The following is a 20103-nucleotide window of genomic DNA, read 5'->3' as shown; positions in this document are numbered from 1 at the left end:
CAGACCAATCAGCTATGCAACTCGTGTGGTTTTCTTGCATCCACAAGAGCGGACTGTTGACTCATAGGTATAGTGCGGTTTATCGACGGTACTAGGTCGGTTGACCGGCGAGGATGGTCTAAAAATATGGAAATCAATATATACAAATTTGGGGCTTCCTTTCATAAGTTTTTAATTAAATTCCGGAACAATCATTCCACTCACTTGATACAGTTTTAACTTGAAACTTTCAAGTGTTGTCATTGGAGTTAAACCGCTTGAACTATTCCTGATCACTATAGTTAAATTGTGATATTTTTTTGCATTAATTTAGAAACAGTTTACAGTGTTTCGTTTTTATTTCCTCAATATTTTATAAGCATATAAGCATTGCATTAATTTGCTTTACTCATTTCAATTTCATAATTAAAAACTGTAGAACATCTAAACCTTCAGAAAACACTACAGAAAAGCGATAAACTATTGTTCGAATGATCGACCTAATATTCGAAGAAAAGACAACGACAACGAAGGTGTCAAGATGACAAAAATACGATAAACAAAGACGACGACGAAAGACGATATAAATATGACAGAAACAACATGAAAATACGGCAAAACAGCGACAAAAAACATGTATTTTTAAATACAGGAAAGAAGGAGAATTACCATTAAAAAATACTTGCTACTTCGAGGGATACCAGTGTTGCTATTTGATATTTGGGAATGTCGATCATAGATGGTGCTAGTGTTCAGGCTAAATGTGAGGTACGATAATTTTTGTTGATTTTTTCTTCCAAGAGTTATGTCTGTTTGTCTGTGCCTAGTTGAAGAAAATTAATTAAAGGGTGTCCCACATCAAATTGCACCACGGAAGAAACGCTGAAGAAAATTACCTAATTAACCGATCCTTTTCAAACTTTCAGACAACAAAATATAACGCATTAGTAAGCTTTTGGCATATTTGTTTCATTAAACTTCAATACCATAACCGCATGCTCGCCCCTTACGCTAAACTCCACTCAAAAAGTTTTGTACAACCTAGCTGCAGTTTATATGTACGGAAATCCACTTTTTCTTCATGTCTTCCTCAAACTTGACATCCTTGGGATGCTTCCGTAGTACCTGTTTTATAATAGCCTAGTATTTTTGATGAGCCTTAGTTCCGGTGCGTTGGAGGCGTTCATCTCCTTAAGTACAACAGCGACTCCGTTGGCTTCGTACCACTCCAATACATCCTTTGAATATTGGCACGAAGTTAGATCCGGCCAGAAGATCGTAGGGCCCTCGTGTTGCTTCGACAGAGAAGACAGATGTTTCTGTAAACTCTCCTGGAGGTAGACCTGCCCGTTTACAGTCCCGGTAGTCACGAACGGCGGTCTCCGTTTGCCACATGATGTTCTTGGCCAAACAATGTATTTCTTGGCAAACTATGTAAGTTTCTGCATCCTTACTTCCTCCGAAACGTTAAACTTGTGGTGGGCGGTGAAGTACAGTAGCCCCGAAAGCTGCCGGAAGTCCGCCTTGACGGAGGTTTCATCATTCATGATGAGAAAATTGAGGGTTTTCCATGTGTTTGCACAAAATAAATTCGCGACGTTGCTTTTCGGGTGACGCCATTTTTTACAATTTTCGAAAAACTAATCGCGATAAAACTAGAGTGTAAACAATACACTTTAAACTACTTCTACTCAAATTTTCAAGAGAAAATACCCAATGGGTAATTTTCTATAGCGTTTCTTCCGTGGTGCAATTTGATGTGGGACACCCTTTAAAACTTCGGAGCAATGTTTACATTTATTGTAGTTTCTTTTGCCGTTGCCTGCAGCTCAGAATGAACGAATGATTCACATGTAATTTCACTCACTATTGTCGGGAATTAATAAATTTAGAGAACAACACGAACATGAATGTAAATTAAAGAAACTGACTAAAGAACTGACATAGGAACTCATATTCCATTCGTCGAAACCAAGTGCGCATGAATCTCGATGAAACCTTCTGAATCTTTTGCTCGAAAACTTGCGGAGTATCAGTCGATGAACGCGACTGAAAATAATGACTGTAAGCAAACGGCAACAAATATCATCGTATCATCACGAAATCGATCCGTGCTGCCTAACGAAAACACCAGGCAATCAAATTTGCATCGTACAGTTCATAAAATCGCCTAAATGTTGAACTCGAAAAAATATTGTTCGAACTTTTCCTAGCAACTTTGAACAGAGTCACGCACAACAATCATCGTTGAGCAAATCAGGTTTAATGATGACAGGAGGCCGTGAGTGACTGAGCTCCAGTGTCTTTTCTTTAGTCAGTTTCTTTAATGTAAATGATTCGCTCGAGTCGTTGAGTTCAGGTTGTCAATGCTGAGTTCATTTCATCTGTACTAGAAACAGCAAAGAATGAGCAGTGTATTGCCTCAATTCAGGCGTATTGCATAAATTGAATATAAGATTTCCAAACACTGCATAATGAGCCAAAATTAGCTCGTATTCCCAATAGTCAGACGCCGCTGGTTTGGAATCTTACAAGATACTTATTCCTATGCAAAAAATACAAGGACTCGATTGGTGATAGTCCCACCTTGTGTAGAACTTGGAAAGATGTTTATTTTGCCCTATTATCCTCACAAATCATGTAAAAGGCTAATTAAACAGTATAAAAACTTATTTGCCGCTCGTGAAATGAACTCGAATAGCTTCCAAATGTTGGCTAAATATCAAAAGAATCAAATCTCATCAATTCCATATTGGGCGAAATGCAAGAATAGTCCATTTTGCCCAATTCACCCCTAAATACATATTAAAACCTAATTAAAGCGATAAACATTAACTAAAAAGCCGAATAGCACCAGCTCATTTGAATAACATCAGAAAAACTGAATGTCATCGATTTCGTACCGTGAAGAATTCACAAACGGTTCATTTTGCCTGATTCTCTCCTAGATCCGCAAAAACACGTCCATTTACTATTGCATAAAAATTCATTATTTTTCAACGATGCTATCTTTGGAGAAGTTTATCAATAAAATAGAGCGCATCTTCTTACACTACTATAAAAGCAAAGCCGTGGGCTTAAACGTCTTTGAATTGTTTGTAATATGTATATCGTCGCGCCGGAATACAGTTGGTGTCTCCTCCACATTTACGTATACCTCTCCCTCTCTGCTCTCTTGTCGAAAGAGGTACGCTGATGTTTCAGCAGCTGTACATAATTTGGACACTTCCATTTGATTTTGCTGTAAGTGTCCAAATTATGTACAGCTGCTGATGGGGTCCAAAATACGTTGGTTACCCTAGTAGTAGTAGTAGTAGTAGTAGTAGTAGTAGTTGTTGTTGTTGTTGTTGTTGTTGTTGTTGTTGTTGTTGTTGTTGTTGTTGTTGTTGTTGTAGTAGTAGTAGTAGTAGTAGTAGTAGTAGTAGTAGTAGTAGTAGTAGTAGTAGTAGTAGTAGTAGTAGTAGTAGTAGTAGTAGTAGTAGTAGTAGTAGTAGTAGTAGTAGTAGTAGTAGTAGTAGTAGTAGTAGTAGTAGTAGTAGTAGTAGTAGTAGTAGTAGTAGTAGTAGTAGTAGTAGTAGTAGTAGTAGTAGTAGTAGTAGTAGTAGTAGTAGTAGTAGTAGTAGTAGTAGTAGTAGTAGTAGTAGTTGTTGTTGTTGTTGTTGTTGTTGTTGTTGTTGTTGTTGTTGTTGTTGTTGTTGTTGTTGTTGTTGTTGTTGTTGTTGTTGTTGTTGTTGTTGTTGTTGTTGTTGTTGTTGTTGTTGTAGTAGTAGTAGTAGAATTTGAGCATCTGCATTGTTCGCAGTAAACGCGAAAGTTCCAACATTAGTCGAAGTTAAGGACGTCATCAAGCAGCAGAAGAACTATAAATCAGCTTGAACCGATGACAAAAAGCGGCGATGACAAAAGATAGGCCCGGAAAAGCTGACCACTTGTCTGCATGTCATGGTTGATGGTTGATTGTCACAATTTGCGATACAGAACGGTAAACAACAGAACAAATAGTTACGCTGCGGTTTATTCGATGGATAATACGCAGTTCTGTATGCGGATTTCAGAAGGAATTTGAAATATCAATTCTTTCATCAGGAGCAGGGGAAATATAAAAGAAAATCGAAGATTATTTTGTAAATTGATATCTTTTCGTTTATTTTAAAATTTTAAAGCCAAACTATCAGAAGAATCACATGAAAGTAAGCATGTAAGTATGTTTAAAAGTAAAGATTGACAAAAAATATAAACTTCTTCGCAGATCAGTTCACCACGCCATTTACTTAAAAAAAAATAAAAAAATCTAAAAATAAATAAAAAAAAATAACGAAACCGAAAACATCGAAAACAGACACTGAGGAAGCCTGCAAGTCGTAGGCGAAATACGTATCTGTCATTGAATAAAATACACATAGTAGAATTAAATTGGATAAGTTTTCTTATTTTTTATTTTTAGGTTTCGTATTCTACTAAGACGCTCCAAAAACTTCAGACGCCATTTACTTCCTGCCTTTAGACTTTTGCTTTTTCTTCATCGCCGCCTTTTGCTGCTTTTCCTCCTCCTCGGCTCGCATATCCTCCAGATCCTCCTTTCTGCCGAGCTTTTTGCTGATCATCTCTTCGCGCATTTGCTGGGCATAGGTTGACTCCATCCGGCGATCGTCGAAATCTTCGTCTCGATAGCGGGACCGATCGTAACCGAAGATGGCACGAATGTGCGATGAGTAATCCTCCTCCCCGCCGACATCGTCGTCGATAAAGTCGTCCATCTCGGAGTCGTAGTCGCTATCGCTATCACGGATCATTGGACGGCGTGTTTTCGGTCGTACGCCACCGCCGATGGAGGATCGCTTGCGTTGCATATCCCCTGACGGAAACGGCCGCGATGGCTGTTGGTCGTCATTCGATGACGTAGAAGAAGAATCGTTTCGAGAACTGGTTGATATTGCTTTCGATCCAGAAGATGAAGAAGATTTGTTTGCCAATTTCTTTTGATTTTTGACGCATTGAGATTTCGTTGTTGAAGTGACTTCTGGTTTATTTTGCTTCAATTTTGCAAGCCTAATTTGTTTTTCTTTCTCCGAAAGTTTAGGATCGTTTCGCACCAGGTCACGCAGTTTCTTTTGCTCTAGATAGGCCATATGCTCCTCATATTCTCGTCTTTCCTTCTCTGTCATTAACCGCTCTGGTTCTGACGGGCCTTTCTTGATCGGCTCGAACTGGTTCTTCTCGGCTAGTTTGATTACCGTGGCAAAATCAAGCCCAGCCGGACGATTAACTACTTTGCTTGTCTGCCCTTCTTCTTTCGTGTTCCTTTTTGTACCTTTTCGGGATTCTGCCGCAGCGACAGTGGTATTGTACTTCTCCACGAACTGCTGAAAGAATTGAGAGGCCACATTAGACGTGTGACCATAATCGTCCAAAGGTAGTTGATGAGGGCCCTGGAGTGGTCGTGCGTTATCTTGAGTGCTTACAGCATCCTTTAATGCTGACTTGTTAGCGGACTTTTCGGTTTTCCGCTCTGCCTTTGGGTCACTCTTACCGGGCAGCTCATCACGTTTCCGCTTCTTCTCCGGAATGCATTCGCTTTCCTTTGGTTCCTCTTTAGTAAGGAACTTTTTAATGTTATCTGACAATTTTTTATCCTTACACTCCTCCTGTGCCTTTTTAGCAAGGAATTTTTTGATTTTGTCTGATTTTTTGTTATCCTTACATTTCTTTTTGGGAACCGCAAGCTTGGTCGGATAGTGATGAGACGTTGATTTTTGTTCCGTATGAGCCACATTGCGCTGAGCTAACTTCATCAATAAGGCAAAATCCATGATTAATCCCGTTCCTGATTTTGGAACTTTAACTTTACTTAATTTTTTCGGCAAACGATTTTTATGCTGCGGCAGTCAGCAAAAAATGAATATACTTCACCTGTCTACAGTATTTATATGCTTTGTCTAAGTAGATTTTAAGCTGCAGCTGTGTACCTAAAGAGGGTAACGGCACCAGTTTTCGCCACCCTATCGGTTCACAATATTTAATATTTAGGATACAATAATTAACATAACAGCAATGATTTAAACATAGCTATGTACAGAACCAATATAATACGACTCCAAGCCCTTAAATCCCGAAAAAAATACATTAAATTTCGTAGTAGAAAAAATGCGTTTACAATCAAGTAGTGACGATCTCCAGTCTTAAATGAGTTTACCTATAAATAGGCTGGATTTACCTAAAACTTGGTTAAAACCACCTAAATGCCCTTAAACTGTATAATCCCAGATTCTGAGCAGATTTCCAACAAAAAATTGGTAGTAACAAGTGCGTCATTTGTCACAGAGAATAATTCAATCATTGGTAGCAAGTAGCCAAAATTGACTAAATTTTCTACTCACAATTTGAGTTTGTACACTTTTCCTAAATCCGATACCTAAATTAAATTTGAACAAGTTTTACCTAAATCCAACCTATTTATAAGTAGACTCATTGCTATTTGGGTATCTTTTTACTGCAAAAAGTGTATTTTTTGTCTAAAAAAAGTGTTTCCCTCAGTATAACATTTCGGAGAATCCATAAACAAGGAAAAAATAAAAAAAATATAGAATGCAAATAAAATATTTCAATCATTTATTAACGGAAAACACCTTAAATACAAAGTCATATATTTGTTTCTATATTTAAACATCCAAATTTGAATCGCATTCGATGCATGTAAAAAAGGAAGATCTCAAATATGCAGAATCCGTCCTTATACGCCCGAAATGTGTTTTAGATACGATTATGATTATTGAAGTATTAAATAATAAATTTTTTGAGAGGACCGAACGCGGGTGTTTCAAACCGGGGACAATGCCCTAGCAGAAGGAGGTAAACTACGATTCTTGGTATACGGTTAATATAGATGTTCTCACTCCCGCACTTGCGAGGATCATTCACAAACACCAGAAAAATGTTTGCCTTAGTTTCAAATGTGCCAAAACAAACGCAACGCTATTTTCAAAACTCAAAGATCCGACATCTATCCTGACATTGAGACGCAATGTGATATGTCGCATTCCCTGTGCAGATTGTGAAAGTTGTTACATTGGACTTACGACACAACAACTAAAGCAACGTTTGTCTGGTCATCGATCTTTGATAAAGCGTTATCAAGATTTCAAGCAGTCAGACTCTGGACAAAATGAAAACAAAAAAGATGAATTTAACAAAACTGCACTCATGGTTCACATTATCGAACATGATCACAATTTTGATTTATCCAGAGTCAAAATCAGAGACCAAGACAGTAGAATTCAAGCTCTACAAATTTTGGAAATGTGCGATTTCTTTTCTGACAATTCTACAATCAATTTTAGAACCGACACCGACAATTTGAATTCTACCTACGCTGGCATTTTACACTCTCTCGCTCAATAATTCTGATCGTAACTCTCAGCCAAGACGTTGCTCATTAGCTACGCCATCTCTGTTCTTAATAGTTTCCAAAGCGTTCCATGCAATCTTTAGAGAAACCGACAACTTCATATACGCAAATGACACAAATTACTTGACAAAGAAAATATTTGCATACGTTGTGAGAGTAGTTGAATGTTAAATGTTAGACTAGTATAACTATGGAAAATTTTGTAAATCAATAGCTGTCCTGAGGATGAAGGGATACCCTTCGAAACGTCGACATTAAACGAAATATAAATATTTTCGCACGAAACCCGTGACCAAAAGCCAGTATCATATCAACAACAACAAAACCAACGGTCGTTTTTATTATCATCGTTAATATTTACTTTAATGAACGATTCGTTGTGTTTGTGTACCTATGAAATTGTAGTAAATTCAGATGCATTCTTTCCATGCAGTGAGTAATATTAAATCAAACGTCATTTCTATCCATTGAAATGGTGAGTTAGTGAAATAAGTCTCTCTCTCTCTCTCTCATCTATCTATATCTCTGTCTATTTTTTTTACGTGAGGAAACGCTCATTGCCAGGCACACTAATGATATATTGCTACATCACGTGGCACAGTGTGGGACTCTAACCCACTAAAAACCTCACGGGCGTCTGACCTTAACCCCCCCGGAACTACCGTTAAGTATTACTTCGGGGGGAGGCTGTGTCTGTACACCCCGATCCGGAGATGACCGTCATAACGTCCACCCCTTCACATTCACCCTCGCAGGGTTCTGCCATTCTTGTTGCTACTACATTCTCCTTCACCGTCCACTTTCCTTGCACCTGTCGAGACGTGTACCGATTCAAAGATGGCGATCGTCATGACTTCCATCTCCTCACGGCCACCCTCGCAGGGTTTCTTGTTAGGCTAAGCACTGCTCCGTCGAGTTCGCCACTGCACTTCCCCTTCACTCCTTCACCGACCACTTCCCTTGCACCTATCGAGACGTGTACCGATCCAGAGATGGCGACCGTCATGACTTCCATCTCCTCACGACCACACTCGCAGGGTTTCTTGTTGGGCTCAGCACTGCTCCGTCGATTTCGCCACCACACTACCACTTCATTTATCAAGACGCGAACCGATCCAGAAATAGCGACTAACATAACATCTATCCTCTCACGGCCGCCCTCGTAGTGTTTCTGTCCAAGCCTGGTTTGCTCCGTCACGCTCTCCACCGATGCGTCTGTCAAGATTGTCTGCTAATCGGGATTTCGCTAGTTCACTGGTCGTTTCTCCACTGTCGTTGCAGTTGCAACATAATCTGTGCCTCAACGCCGGTGACGGCATTACACACGCTCTCCTCCCGACACATTTCGCGTACTATGTTCTCCACCGTCAGGGGCGGCATCTCCCTTCGTATCGCGGCAAATCGAGGACATCCAAAGACCACATGCTGTGGTGTTTCTACCGTCTCTCTGCATTCCGGGCAGAATGGTGTCGCAGCGTGCCCGAACCGGTGCAGGTATTGCCTGAAGCAACCATGACCCGAGAGAAACTGCGTTAAGTGGAACCCGACTTCTCCATGTTTCCTGTTCCACCACGTTGACAGAACCGGTATGAGTCGGTGCGTCCATCTACCATTCTCGGCCCTATCCCACTCTTGCTGCCATTTGCTCAGCGACTCTTCTCTCGCCAGCTTCCGCGCTCCTCTGATGTTTCTTCGTCCGTAGCAGTCGTTATCTTCCACGAGCATGATGCTGATGGGGATCATTCCAGCGATAACACATACTGCCTCCGACGATATTGTTCTATATGCACTGGCAACTCTTACAGCCATGAGTCGGAAGGTACTATTCAGCTTCACGCGATTCCACTTCGATCGTAGTGCTGCGATCCAGGCTGGACCTCCATACCGCAGTATCGACGATGGCACACTAGCCGGCAGTCTCCGCTTACTACTACTCGGCCCGTAACAATTCGGCATGATTCTGGCTATCGCATTGATAGCCTTCGCCGCATCATAGTCGACGTGGCAGTTGAAGTTCAACCGGTCGTCTATCATTACTCCCAGATGCTTAACCGCGCGTTGAAGTAATAATGTGCTCTCCGACGGCGACGACTGCATGTTGCACAGCCTTACAGTTGCTAACCAGCAAAACCTCCGTTTTATGGTGGGCGATTTGTAGCTTTGCACCATGCATCCTGTTCTCGATAGTTCTAATCGCCTCTGTCACCAGCATTTCTACCTCCTCCAGTGACTCGCCTGTCACCGATAGCACGATGCCATCTGCAAAGCCGACGATCACCGTGCCTCTAGGCAGCTCAGCTTCAGAGACAGTACACCGTTGTACATCCCGTTCCAGAGCGTTGGGCCAATGTTCATCGTATTGCGCCCCTCGGCGGTCTCGTAAACAAGCCAAGCGTCCGATTCCTGAGGTAACTCCTCAGTATTCTGCATAGATATCCCGGGACATGCATTCTATACAGCGATTCGGCAATGGCCTCCCAACTGGCGCTGTTAAAGGCGTTTTTTACGTCGATCGTTACAACGGCACAAAAACGATCTCCTCTTCGCCTCTGTTTGGACGACTTCTCGGCTCGCTCGATCACTGTCCGAATTGCATCCACCGTGGACTTCCCATTCCGGAACCCAAACTGCATGTTTGACAGACCGTGTTCACCTTCTGTATACCTCGTAAGCCTATTCAGGATTATCCTCTCCAGGAGTTTCCCGCATGTCCAGTAGACATATCGGCCTGTATGACGCTGGATCCCCCGCAGGCTTCCCTGGCTTCGGCAACAGCACTAGCTTCTGGATCTTCCATCGGCCCGGGAAGCTACCATCTTCTAAGCATTTCTGCAGCACGGTCCTGAACAAATCCGGGAACGCTTGTATTGCTGCCTTAAGAGCCACGTTAGGAATCCCATCAGGACCAGGGGCCTTCTTCATCTTTAGCAGTCTTGCCACTGCTACTATTTCATCGATTGAGACTTGCAGACCATCAGCGCTAGCCCTCTCTTCTGGACCGTACGGTATTGTTGGCCACATCGTAGGGGTGTGCGTCGGAAAAAGTCCTCCACGATAACCTTCAGCTCATTCGGACACAACTCCCTAATTGTCTATCCCTGTCTATGTCACTGTATCTCTGTCTGTATCTCTGTCTATATCTCTCTATATAGTTCTTTCTTTATTTCTGTATATTCTCTCTCATTATTTCCCTTTACTTCTCTCTTTTCCCTCTTCCTATCTCTCTCTCTCTATCACGCTTTTCTCTCTTTCATTATCTCTCTTTCTTTTACTCTTTTATCTACCGTTTCTTTCTCTCACGCAACTCTCTATTTCATAGACATACAATGCTCAAATGCATTCAGATCACACGATGCCAGTCCAATATCATATCAGATTTAACTACATTTTCAAGTTCATTTTAAAGTTCAACTTTCAGTGCAATCTATGCAAGTTGGTGGCAGTCCAAGTTGGTCAAACATAATCTCATTTCATGTCCAATTTCAAGCACAGTTTCAATGTTTAGTCGGATTTCAAGTCCAATGTGAAACCTGTTTAAAATCCAATTTAATGATCAGTTTAAGTTCAGTTTCAAGCTGAATGTCTTGTCTCCCATTATATGTCGGTTTTCAAGTCCAATTTTAGGTTTAATTCCAAGTCCACTTTCAAATCCCATTCCTAGTCCAACTTGATTCAAAAAGCCTTAACTTGCTTCGATTTCTAGCTCAATTTTAAGTGCTATTTTTAGTCCAATCTTAAGCTCAATTTTTCAGCTCAATTTAAAAAAAATCAAATGCAATTTTTAGTCCAATTTGATGTCTAATTTCGAGTTAAATTTCTTGTCTAATTTCAACTCCGATTTAAAGATCAACTGGTCTTCGACCTATACGGACGAGAGGTTTCTGTTACATCCCTGCCTGTGAAGCAAGACAATCTTGAAACTTTTCGTTAATTTTTACTTTTAGGCTGTGAACCATTTCGTGAAATTTTTAACTTTTTGGTTAAAATTTGACAGTTCGATGGTTTTACGACATCGATAACCCTGCTCGAGAGTATGGTTAGTTTTGACAGTTCGTTGGTTCGCTTCTGAGAGCCAATGAGATATGCCACAGGTGGGGAAAGAGCTTCGATGTGTTTCACTGATTTTTTCTTGAATTTTTTTCACCAATGTATGGATGTTTAACATATAACAAATTTGTTTATTCAACCCGAAATGATATGAGATAAATTTTATCTTTCAAATAGAAGCAAATGAACACCAAAAATCCATCCAATTCCAACCTGGACTGAATAAATAAATTCGCTGTTATAGAAACATATCTTCATCCTCACCTCATATATGCTCTCATTGAATAAAACAACTGTCAGATATGAAATAGTTCGCATTCTGAACTGGTTTTAACCACTCGAGGGTAAATAACCACCGAACTGTCAAATTTTAACTAAAAAGTTAAAATTTTCGCGAAATGGTTCACAGCCTTAGTAATCAAAAAAGAAAATTATAGTAAAAACCACATAAATGCTATCATTTATTATGAATCGATCGGCATCCTAACCAGGGAAGGAAAAAATCGCTTCTAGCGATCAAGAACATAGGAGCGATCAAATTCAGATTCATTGACATATGTCAATGTCACTGCTTGTAAACGACAAACATTTTATCGCGATCTGTACAGAATATGACAGACATCGTGCCCGATCATGTTCATCGCTTGAATGCGTTGAGAAATATAACAAACTAGCTGACCCGACAAACTTCGTATTGCTACAAATTAAACTGTGTTGTACATAAATCGTGAATCTCGGATGACCTTTGTCACAATCTTGAATTTTGCAAGTTTCTGGGGAATTCATGAGTGTTTTAATATACAAATTTTCCTACAGTAAAGTAGAAAACAACTCCCGCCATTGCTTAGCGTGATAAAATAAAACGGATAGCATTTAAATATTCGCCATCATTACAAACCATTTCGCCGAATACCATTTTGCGGAACACCAATTCTCGGTTGACCATAACGCGGAATACAGAATTTCGCAGAATACCATTTCGCGAAAAACCTTACGCGGGATGTACCATTTCACGAAAATCTTTTTGTAGAAAGTACCATTTCGCAGGGGTGACCCAACTGAAGGAAAATAATAGAGGTCAGTAGATCTAGGAAAAGAAATAAACCTAGATAGAGGTGATCTCTACGGGGGGCTGCCCCCCGCAGTGGCCGGCACTTCCGACGGCAGGTCGCCGGCAACACTGTGGCCGTCTCGCGCTGAATTATCTAATGTTACTATTGATAGTTTTTGGTGGTCTTGTTATTGATTAATGTTTTTTGAAAGAGTCTAAGATCTCGAGTTCGATTAGTTTTTGAGTTACGCAAAAATGTCTGTTTTATTTGTATGATTGTCCTTATCCCCCTACCACAGGGATGAGGGGTCTCAAACCGTCATTAAAAAAATTCCTGCCTCCACACCCCCCCCCCCCCCCCCCCCCCATGCCAAATTTGGTTCCATTTGCTTGATTACTTTTCGTGTTATGCAGAAATTTGTTGCCATCGAGAGAACCTTCCGTAGCCCCAAAAACCCCTACATGCAAATTTTCACGCCGATCGGTTCAGTAGTTTTCGATTCTAAAAGGAACATAGGGACAGACAGACAGACAGAAATCCTTTTTTATAGATATAGAATACAGACGATTGGTTGTATGTAGCGTAAGAACCTCAATACAACCAACACGAGTAACCCGTTTTCTCGAAGCTAGGTGAATTCTAACACTGTGATCGACTAAGGAGAACAAAATCTTGTGATTAGAGCGAAAGATTCACTTTTTGTTATGAACTGTACAAATAAATCATTGGTGGGGTTATTATGATCCACAATTGGCGGGGTTATTACGGTAAGATGTATTTCTGAACAACGAGATTTTTTAAACAGGCAAAAAATAATTAAACGTTTTTACCATAAGTTTAATCGAGAAAACCGAATCTATTCTTGCTTTTCAAATATGTGTACGTTATTAACATCCATGCAAAAAATCTACCAAAAGGGAGACAAAATCAAAAGATTTTGTCCGCGTTTCGGTCATTTCATTGCTTAAACTTCCACTTCTGTTTTGTGTTAGAAGTGTCAACATTCCGAACACTCATTTTTCGATTTCTTTAGGCTATAGAATCCACAAACAAATGGTTTTACACAAAAAAAATTACTCATGTCCAACCAATTTGTTTTACCTACATATTTTTAATGCCAATGTTAAAGAGGGAGTGACAAAAACTTTAAAAATAATTTGTAATGCCATTATTAAAATATAAAAATAAATAGCAATTAAAAGCAAAAGATTCGCTTATCTCAATAATTATTAGAAAGGATTAGATTTTTGCTTTCCTCTTTTGCTTTCATATATCCACACACATTTATACCGTAACGTGTCATGGTGAGTTAACTACTCATGTCAACGATATGATGTCACATCATGTCTTTTCCCCCGAGGGCATGCGGTGAAGAATCTTCAGCAACGATCATTATTACTTCTGCCGCACACGACGCGTGACCACTCGGTTGTCAGTTCGATCATTTCGTGACAGTGGTCTGGGATATTTCGAATAATCTTTCACCTTTAAATAGATTGCACAAAGCCGTCGAGCATGTACATAACTAATCCTCCAAGGTCCGTTTCAAACAACAGCTGCGGCGTAGAGCAGAAAAATCGTCTAAAACTGCTGGGGTTACATCAGAAGAGGTACAGCTCGAACACACGCCACTCTAAATTACCGCGAGAATCGTTACAAATGACAACGAAAATTTCAATAATTGATGTAACAAGCAGTCAATTAGAGGAAAATTTATCTCTCGAGCGTTTTTTGTGCTTTATCTCCTTGGCAGCTCAGCACGTTGCGATAGCTCTGCTTCCGAACTTGACTCAGCCAAGCCAGCATCCGCCGCCCGTGAGGTGAGGGCGACTCGACGCACTGCAGCACGGAGCATACCGGCTAATAGTGTCGCATTTCAACCTATTGATCTTTGCCACCGGGCGTGTGGCCCTTGCCGAATCCTTCGGCGGTGGAAGAGTAACTGCTTTCTTGCATTCCTCGGTACCCTCCTAGACAAACGTAATCGTCTGAAAGATCTGGCTCACGTGTGCGACATGTGGCCATATCTGCAGTGCATCCATACCTCCACCATCGCGTCACCGACCGACGTCTAGCATTCACGATGAAACAGCTTGTGGTGATTTATCGTCTACATTCTCTTTTCGCTGTTGGTGCACGATTTGATTTCTTCGACTACTGTTCTGTTCTGTTCTTAACGATTGTGATTTGTACAGGAGCACCATTAGGGAAGATGAATTGGAGCCTGTGGTGTGTAGGTGGGACAAAATTCGGAAGAATAATTAACCGAATCTAATTATGGGGCAGGAACAAATAATGCCCGTTGTATCCTTGCGAGATGGCTGATACGGAATTTTTATGTTACTCACAGAAACCGCAATTGTATATCGGTTGTTTTCGAGTGTTGATATATTGTTTGCTGAACAATTCTTATTATCTTTCGTACCATGGCTAGTATTTTTCTGTTTGGACAGAATCAAAACCGTAGCGGCAACAAAGAACCTGATTTTTATTCTTTCGGTCTCCTAAAGGCGTTTACAAAAGCCAACAAATCAGGGAACATTTGCTTTCTTTAAACCTACACCAAGTTGAAGTCTGCAAAGTAAAGCGTGTTGTATGCGTGTCCGTTATTCATCTTTCTAAATGTATGAAAACTTACATTTGGAAATTTATAACTTAAAATAAATCACACGAAAGACGCACAGCATGCAAGACTAACACTTTAGATGCTTTGGAAACCTACATCGACGAATTACAGCTCTAAATTTTTTAAAACAATGATACAAAATTAGATTGAACATATTAGCATAGAAGAAATAGCATTATTAGGTGTAATTGAAAGCAAAGTATCTCCTTAGACTGCTAAAAATAAACAAAATTTATTATTCGAACTTCATTTTATACATTTTATTTACAGAACTGTCACTAATTTTCCTCGTTAGCCCAGCCTGGATAAAGGTGCTTTAAGCCGGGCTGTATAGCACCAGAGGTAGCGCATTTCGCTCACAGCCTCAGTTCCAACCCAATTTTCCACTGCATTACACCGAGTACAACAATAAACTACCTTTCGTACCAACTCTTCGATTGCCTATAGCCGGCGCACTGTTTTCGTTCCCCCGCCCGGAAAAGCTATAGGCTTAACTACACTGCTAAAATCCAATCATGCCGGTCGATTTAAAATTAATGCGGTTGTTTGAATCGGCAAACTGCAAATGCTCGACACGATGCTTAAATTCTACATGCCTCGTTACCAACGAATGTAGCAAATCCTTCATGCTGTACTGCATCAGGATGGTCTATGCACTGTTATCCATAATCCGACGCTGGGAGCCATTTGTTCGGATATCTTCAATGAGTTTGGTGTGCAAAATAGTTATTTTATTCCGTGCCTAAACAAGTGTTATGGTTAACGATTGACCTATTTAGATATAAAATTGAGTTTTTTTGCTGAATTAGGAAATATTGGCTTCATGGAAACAAAATAAAAACTACGAACTTCTTGAATGCTATAAAAGACAGTAAAAGACATGTTTCATAGCTCTTGAACTAGATACTAATTAGTATTACCTAATTAACCAAAAGTTCCGATGAAAGTGGATTTTTTAGCTTAATCAGCTACCCAAATGATCATGAATAGAATTCTATTTAGCTTAATTTTTAAGCAGCGAACCGTACTATCAAGTTTCAGGTAGGAATGCTAAGTAACTTCCAAACAGAACTAGAAGGTTCGCAAAAAGTCTACTTAGGTCGCTGTATAGAACACTGTTTAGCTCGAAAAAAGCTTCAATAATATCAAAATTAAAAAGATTGGACAGTTTTCCTCTTTTCCCTGATTTATGCCTAACTAAGCCATTTGTTTTGGTTATTAATGATAAGCTTAGATCGAAAACTTAGACCAGAAGAATAATGATTGTTCATTAATATTAATTTATTTTCACAACTTACCTCGGGTTTCGAACTCAAGTACTCCTTTTGGTAACCTAGATACATACCACTGCTCTATTGCTGAAATATGAGATCAGCATAGATTTCACTCGATGTACTGATTTCTCATTTACTGAAACATCAAGAACAACCCCTGGTTTCTTTTTGAACTTGAAAGTCATTATCTGAACTTGAAGTTCAGAAATAGTAAGCGCGAAACTTCATCCAACCATGAAAGTTTTGAAATAGTTCGCGCGAAACTTTATCCGAACGCGACAGCTCAGAAAAAGTACGCGCGAAACATTTTTCGGACTGGATGGTTAAAAAAAGTACGCGCGAAACTTTATGTGAACTTGCGTTTGACAGTTCTCCAATTTGTTTTGAATTTTTCAGCAGCAGCAAGCGGTAATTTTTCTGCAGCAACATTTTTTGCACGTCATTTTTTGACGTCATAAGTAACAGATGAGCTAAATTAAAAATCTGCTGAATTGACTGCCCAAAAGTTATCCATTTTATTTGTAGTCACTAATAATGACTTTCACACTATCCTGCAGAGCGCTGTCTTACGCCTCACACTCCGGAACATCCGTAGTCGGTTCTACCGGAACTCAAAAGTGGTCATTTAGTATTCGCTTCGAAAATATGGCAAATGGGGTATCAAATAACAGGATTTTCCAACACGAGCACTTTAGTGGACATTTGGATGTATTTTGAGCCGATTTGTACATTTTCGCACCCCATTTGTCATATTTTCGAAGATAATTCCAAATGACCACTTTTGAGGCCCGGTAGAACCGATGCCGAATGTTCCGGAATGTCCAGATCGACGAAGGCTTTGGATAATTATGAACGAAAACGACTTTCCCGGGAAGCTGTCAAGAATGATTAACGCCACGTACATGCAATTCAGCTAAATGAACGTCGGGGAAAGGAGAGAAAGAGAACTGGGTAGGTTTGAGCTTGGCACTCAGCGTGCGATAAAATAGGGCGAATAGAGGTTAAGGCCATAGAACAAAACTGTTTGTAATATGGAGAAATAAAGAATTCGGTGATTGACCAACCGACCCTTCAAGTCGGCAAGGAAATAGAACAACGTTTTTATTTCGGTAAGCGGCAGGTGCCCCGAAGGCGCCAGAGCAACAATAGTATTAACTGTCTCCTGTTCAACATCGTGCTAAAAGTTCAAGTTTCAACATGCGGGGCACGATCTTCAATAAGCAGCTGATTCATCTGTTCATCTAATTCATCGCTAACGACGTAAAGCGGATTAGTGGTGAATATGTCTAAAATCAAGTACCTGTTACAAGGAGGAAACAAACTGCGATCGAGCACGCCTCGGCAATAATGTGATAGTCGACGGAGACGAATTCGAGGTGGTGGACGAATTTGTAAACCTCCGATTGTTTATGGCGTCGAATAACAACTACAGTAAAGAAATACGCAGGCGTATTCTTGTCAGAAGTCCACTACTGACTCCACAAAACCCTAAGGGCTGGTAAGCTTCATCCCGTACCATGTACAAAACGCTAATAAGACTGGTAGTCCTCTATGGACACGAAACGTGGATAATGCTCGACGGGTACTTGAAATCACTGACCGTTTTTGAGCGTCGTGTGCTTAGAACCATCTTTGGTGGTGTATGTGAGAACGATGTACAAAGAAGAAGGATGAATCACGATCTAGCGCAGCTCTTCGGCAAATCCAATATCCAGAAAGTTGCTAAAGCTGGAAACGTACAATGAGAATACCGGTTCACAACCGCACAAAAATGGTGTTTACCTCGAATCCGGTTGGTACCAGGCACAGAGGATCGCAGTGTGCTCGATGGTTAGACCAAGGGAAGCAAATCCTGGAAAGTATGGGACATTCGAGAAATTGAAGACGGATAGCCATGGCCCGAAGTTGTTGGCGAAGCGTTGCTATGCAATAGATAAAAATTTGAAAGTCATCTTAAATAGTTGCAATTTTAAGAATTTTTAGATAGCGGAAAAGAATTTAGAAATGCTATGGGATGAACAAATTTCTCGAAAGTAATTTTAAAGATAGCGCTAAGAATAGCTAATCGAATCGAATTAATCGAATAGTTCAATGAGTACGAATAATCCTCGAATAATGCTCGTTAATCGTTCATAATCGTTCGATTAATCGAATTAATCAAAAAAATATCCGAATATTTTTAATCGAACAACACTGGCACGAATAGTTGAATTAATCGATTAGTGCAGACAACGCTCACCGATTAATCGGTAATCGAATAATTGAAAAATTCGGACATCACTAGCTGCTTGTAATTGGAAGATGATTCAATATACACAAAAAGCGGAACAGTTAGGGTTTATTTCTAATTCCCGTCGTAGTAAATAAAACCATTCTAATTTTCTTCATTTGTTGGATGGATTTAATGAATACTCCAAAAGTTCTTGTACTGATTTGACTATAACACACTTACCTTCCGATCCGTGAACTTTGAAATCACTGAAAAGCGATTATTAAAGCATATTATTGAAATTACGCAACTGACTTTATTTCTTAAATTCGTCGTACCGTTTAAAAAACCGTCCATCAAAATTTTTCATCGTCCGAACTAAAAATCACAACAATGTTTACGAAGCTAACGCGCATTTATTTGTGTAGGACGGCACGACAAATGTTATTTTGCAAAATTTCTGCAGGTCAGACAAGTTTTCCTGGCTGTAGAATAACGACAATGCCTTGCGTGAGTTATTTTCATTTATGAATGACGGAAATTAAAACGATTAGTGGACATTTTCTTCTTCGTCGCACGAAAAAACGTAGGAAATTTGGCTGGTAGGACTACTTTAACGATAAAAAGCATTAAGCTCACTTTGATTGATCGCGTATGATAGACAACAAACTAAAATATTAGGGAATAACTAGTTTTGCATTGTGTGTTATAAAAATGCTGATATTTTTAATAATTTGTGTTGGATAGGACGGGAATAGCCAATTACGACGAAGCAGCAACATACCCTAGTTCAATTTGAAAGGAACAGAACAACAGAAGAATTACCTATGGGGGAAGAAGTTCGAATAGAAAAGGCATATGGAAATATTGTCAGAAGTAGGGTCTTCATAGAAGTTATACTAAATTGGGACGAGCTTACATAGAAGTTATGGTAAATTGGGATAAATGTAGCAAACGTTTGGTGCACTAGCTCCAACCAATATCTGGCCAGGCCAGCATGTATGGAATATTGATGTTGCGCCTTTGTCGTGTTCCAAAAAGTTCCGGGATCATTAATGTGAATTGTACTGCAATTCCTTAATATTCATGTGATAAACGAAACGTTGAAGTTTTCATCATTCACATGCATACTGCAAACACCAAAAGTCTTAAGATAAAAGATTCGTCCTATTAGAGAAGGAAAGTGAGAGTTGCCTTCAGCATGGATTTCGCTTACTTATACTTACATAAAAACAAATCCAGAAAGAATCAACTGTTGACGTTCCACAGCTATTGCAGTGAGATAGCAACAAGAAAAACAGATCGAAGGCATAGGGAATGTAATGCATAAAATATTTAATTTGCTAGAAAAGTTCCAGAAAAGAGCGAACATGCAAAACATAACATAGACATCTACTATGCAAAATTCGTTCACCAGAGCATAATCGTTACACAGGTTGACGTCTTCGAAGTCAACCATCGTCGCCATGAATAAATTATGATTACACGTACAGTGAGTAACAGAATAACCG

At 39.8% G+C, this 20103-nt stretch overlaps 2 protein-coding genes across 2 annotated transcripts in view; one reads left to right on the top strand and one right to left on the bottom strand.

Annotated features, from left to right (window-relative positions):
- The window catches only part of LOC128743425 (active breakpoint cluster region-related protein), a 395975-nt gene that overhangs the window by 144758 nt on the left and 231114 nt on the right, over positions 1-20103 (top strand). The gene's annotated exons all lie outside the window — the stretch shown is intronic.
- On the bottom strand, positions 4467-5789 carry LOC128746187 (protein SPT2 homolog). Its single transcript, XM_053843230.1, has one exon. It carries the CDS (start codon positions 5787-5789, stop codon positions 4467-4469), a length of 1323 nt encoding a protein of 440 aa, XP_053699205.1.

This window comes from Sabethes cyaneus, chromosome 1 (genome assembly GCF_943734655.1).
Source record: "Sabethes cyaneus chromosome 1, idSabCyanKW18_F2, whole genome shotgun sequence".
Taxonomy (NCBI): Eukaryota; Metazoa; Arthropoda; class Insecta; order Diptera; family Culicidae; genus Sabethes; species Sabethes cyaneus.
The sequence above is the reverse complement of the archived record's forward strand: the minus strand, read 5'-3'. Positions and strand labels throughout refer to the sequence as shown.

What these genes read in the sequence shown, in the direction of transcription:
- LOC128746187 (XM_053843230.1), bottom strand. Translation starts at nt 5,789, where the DNA reads ATGGATTTTGCCTTATTGATGAAGTTAGCTCAGCGCAATGTGGCTCAT.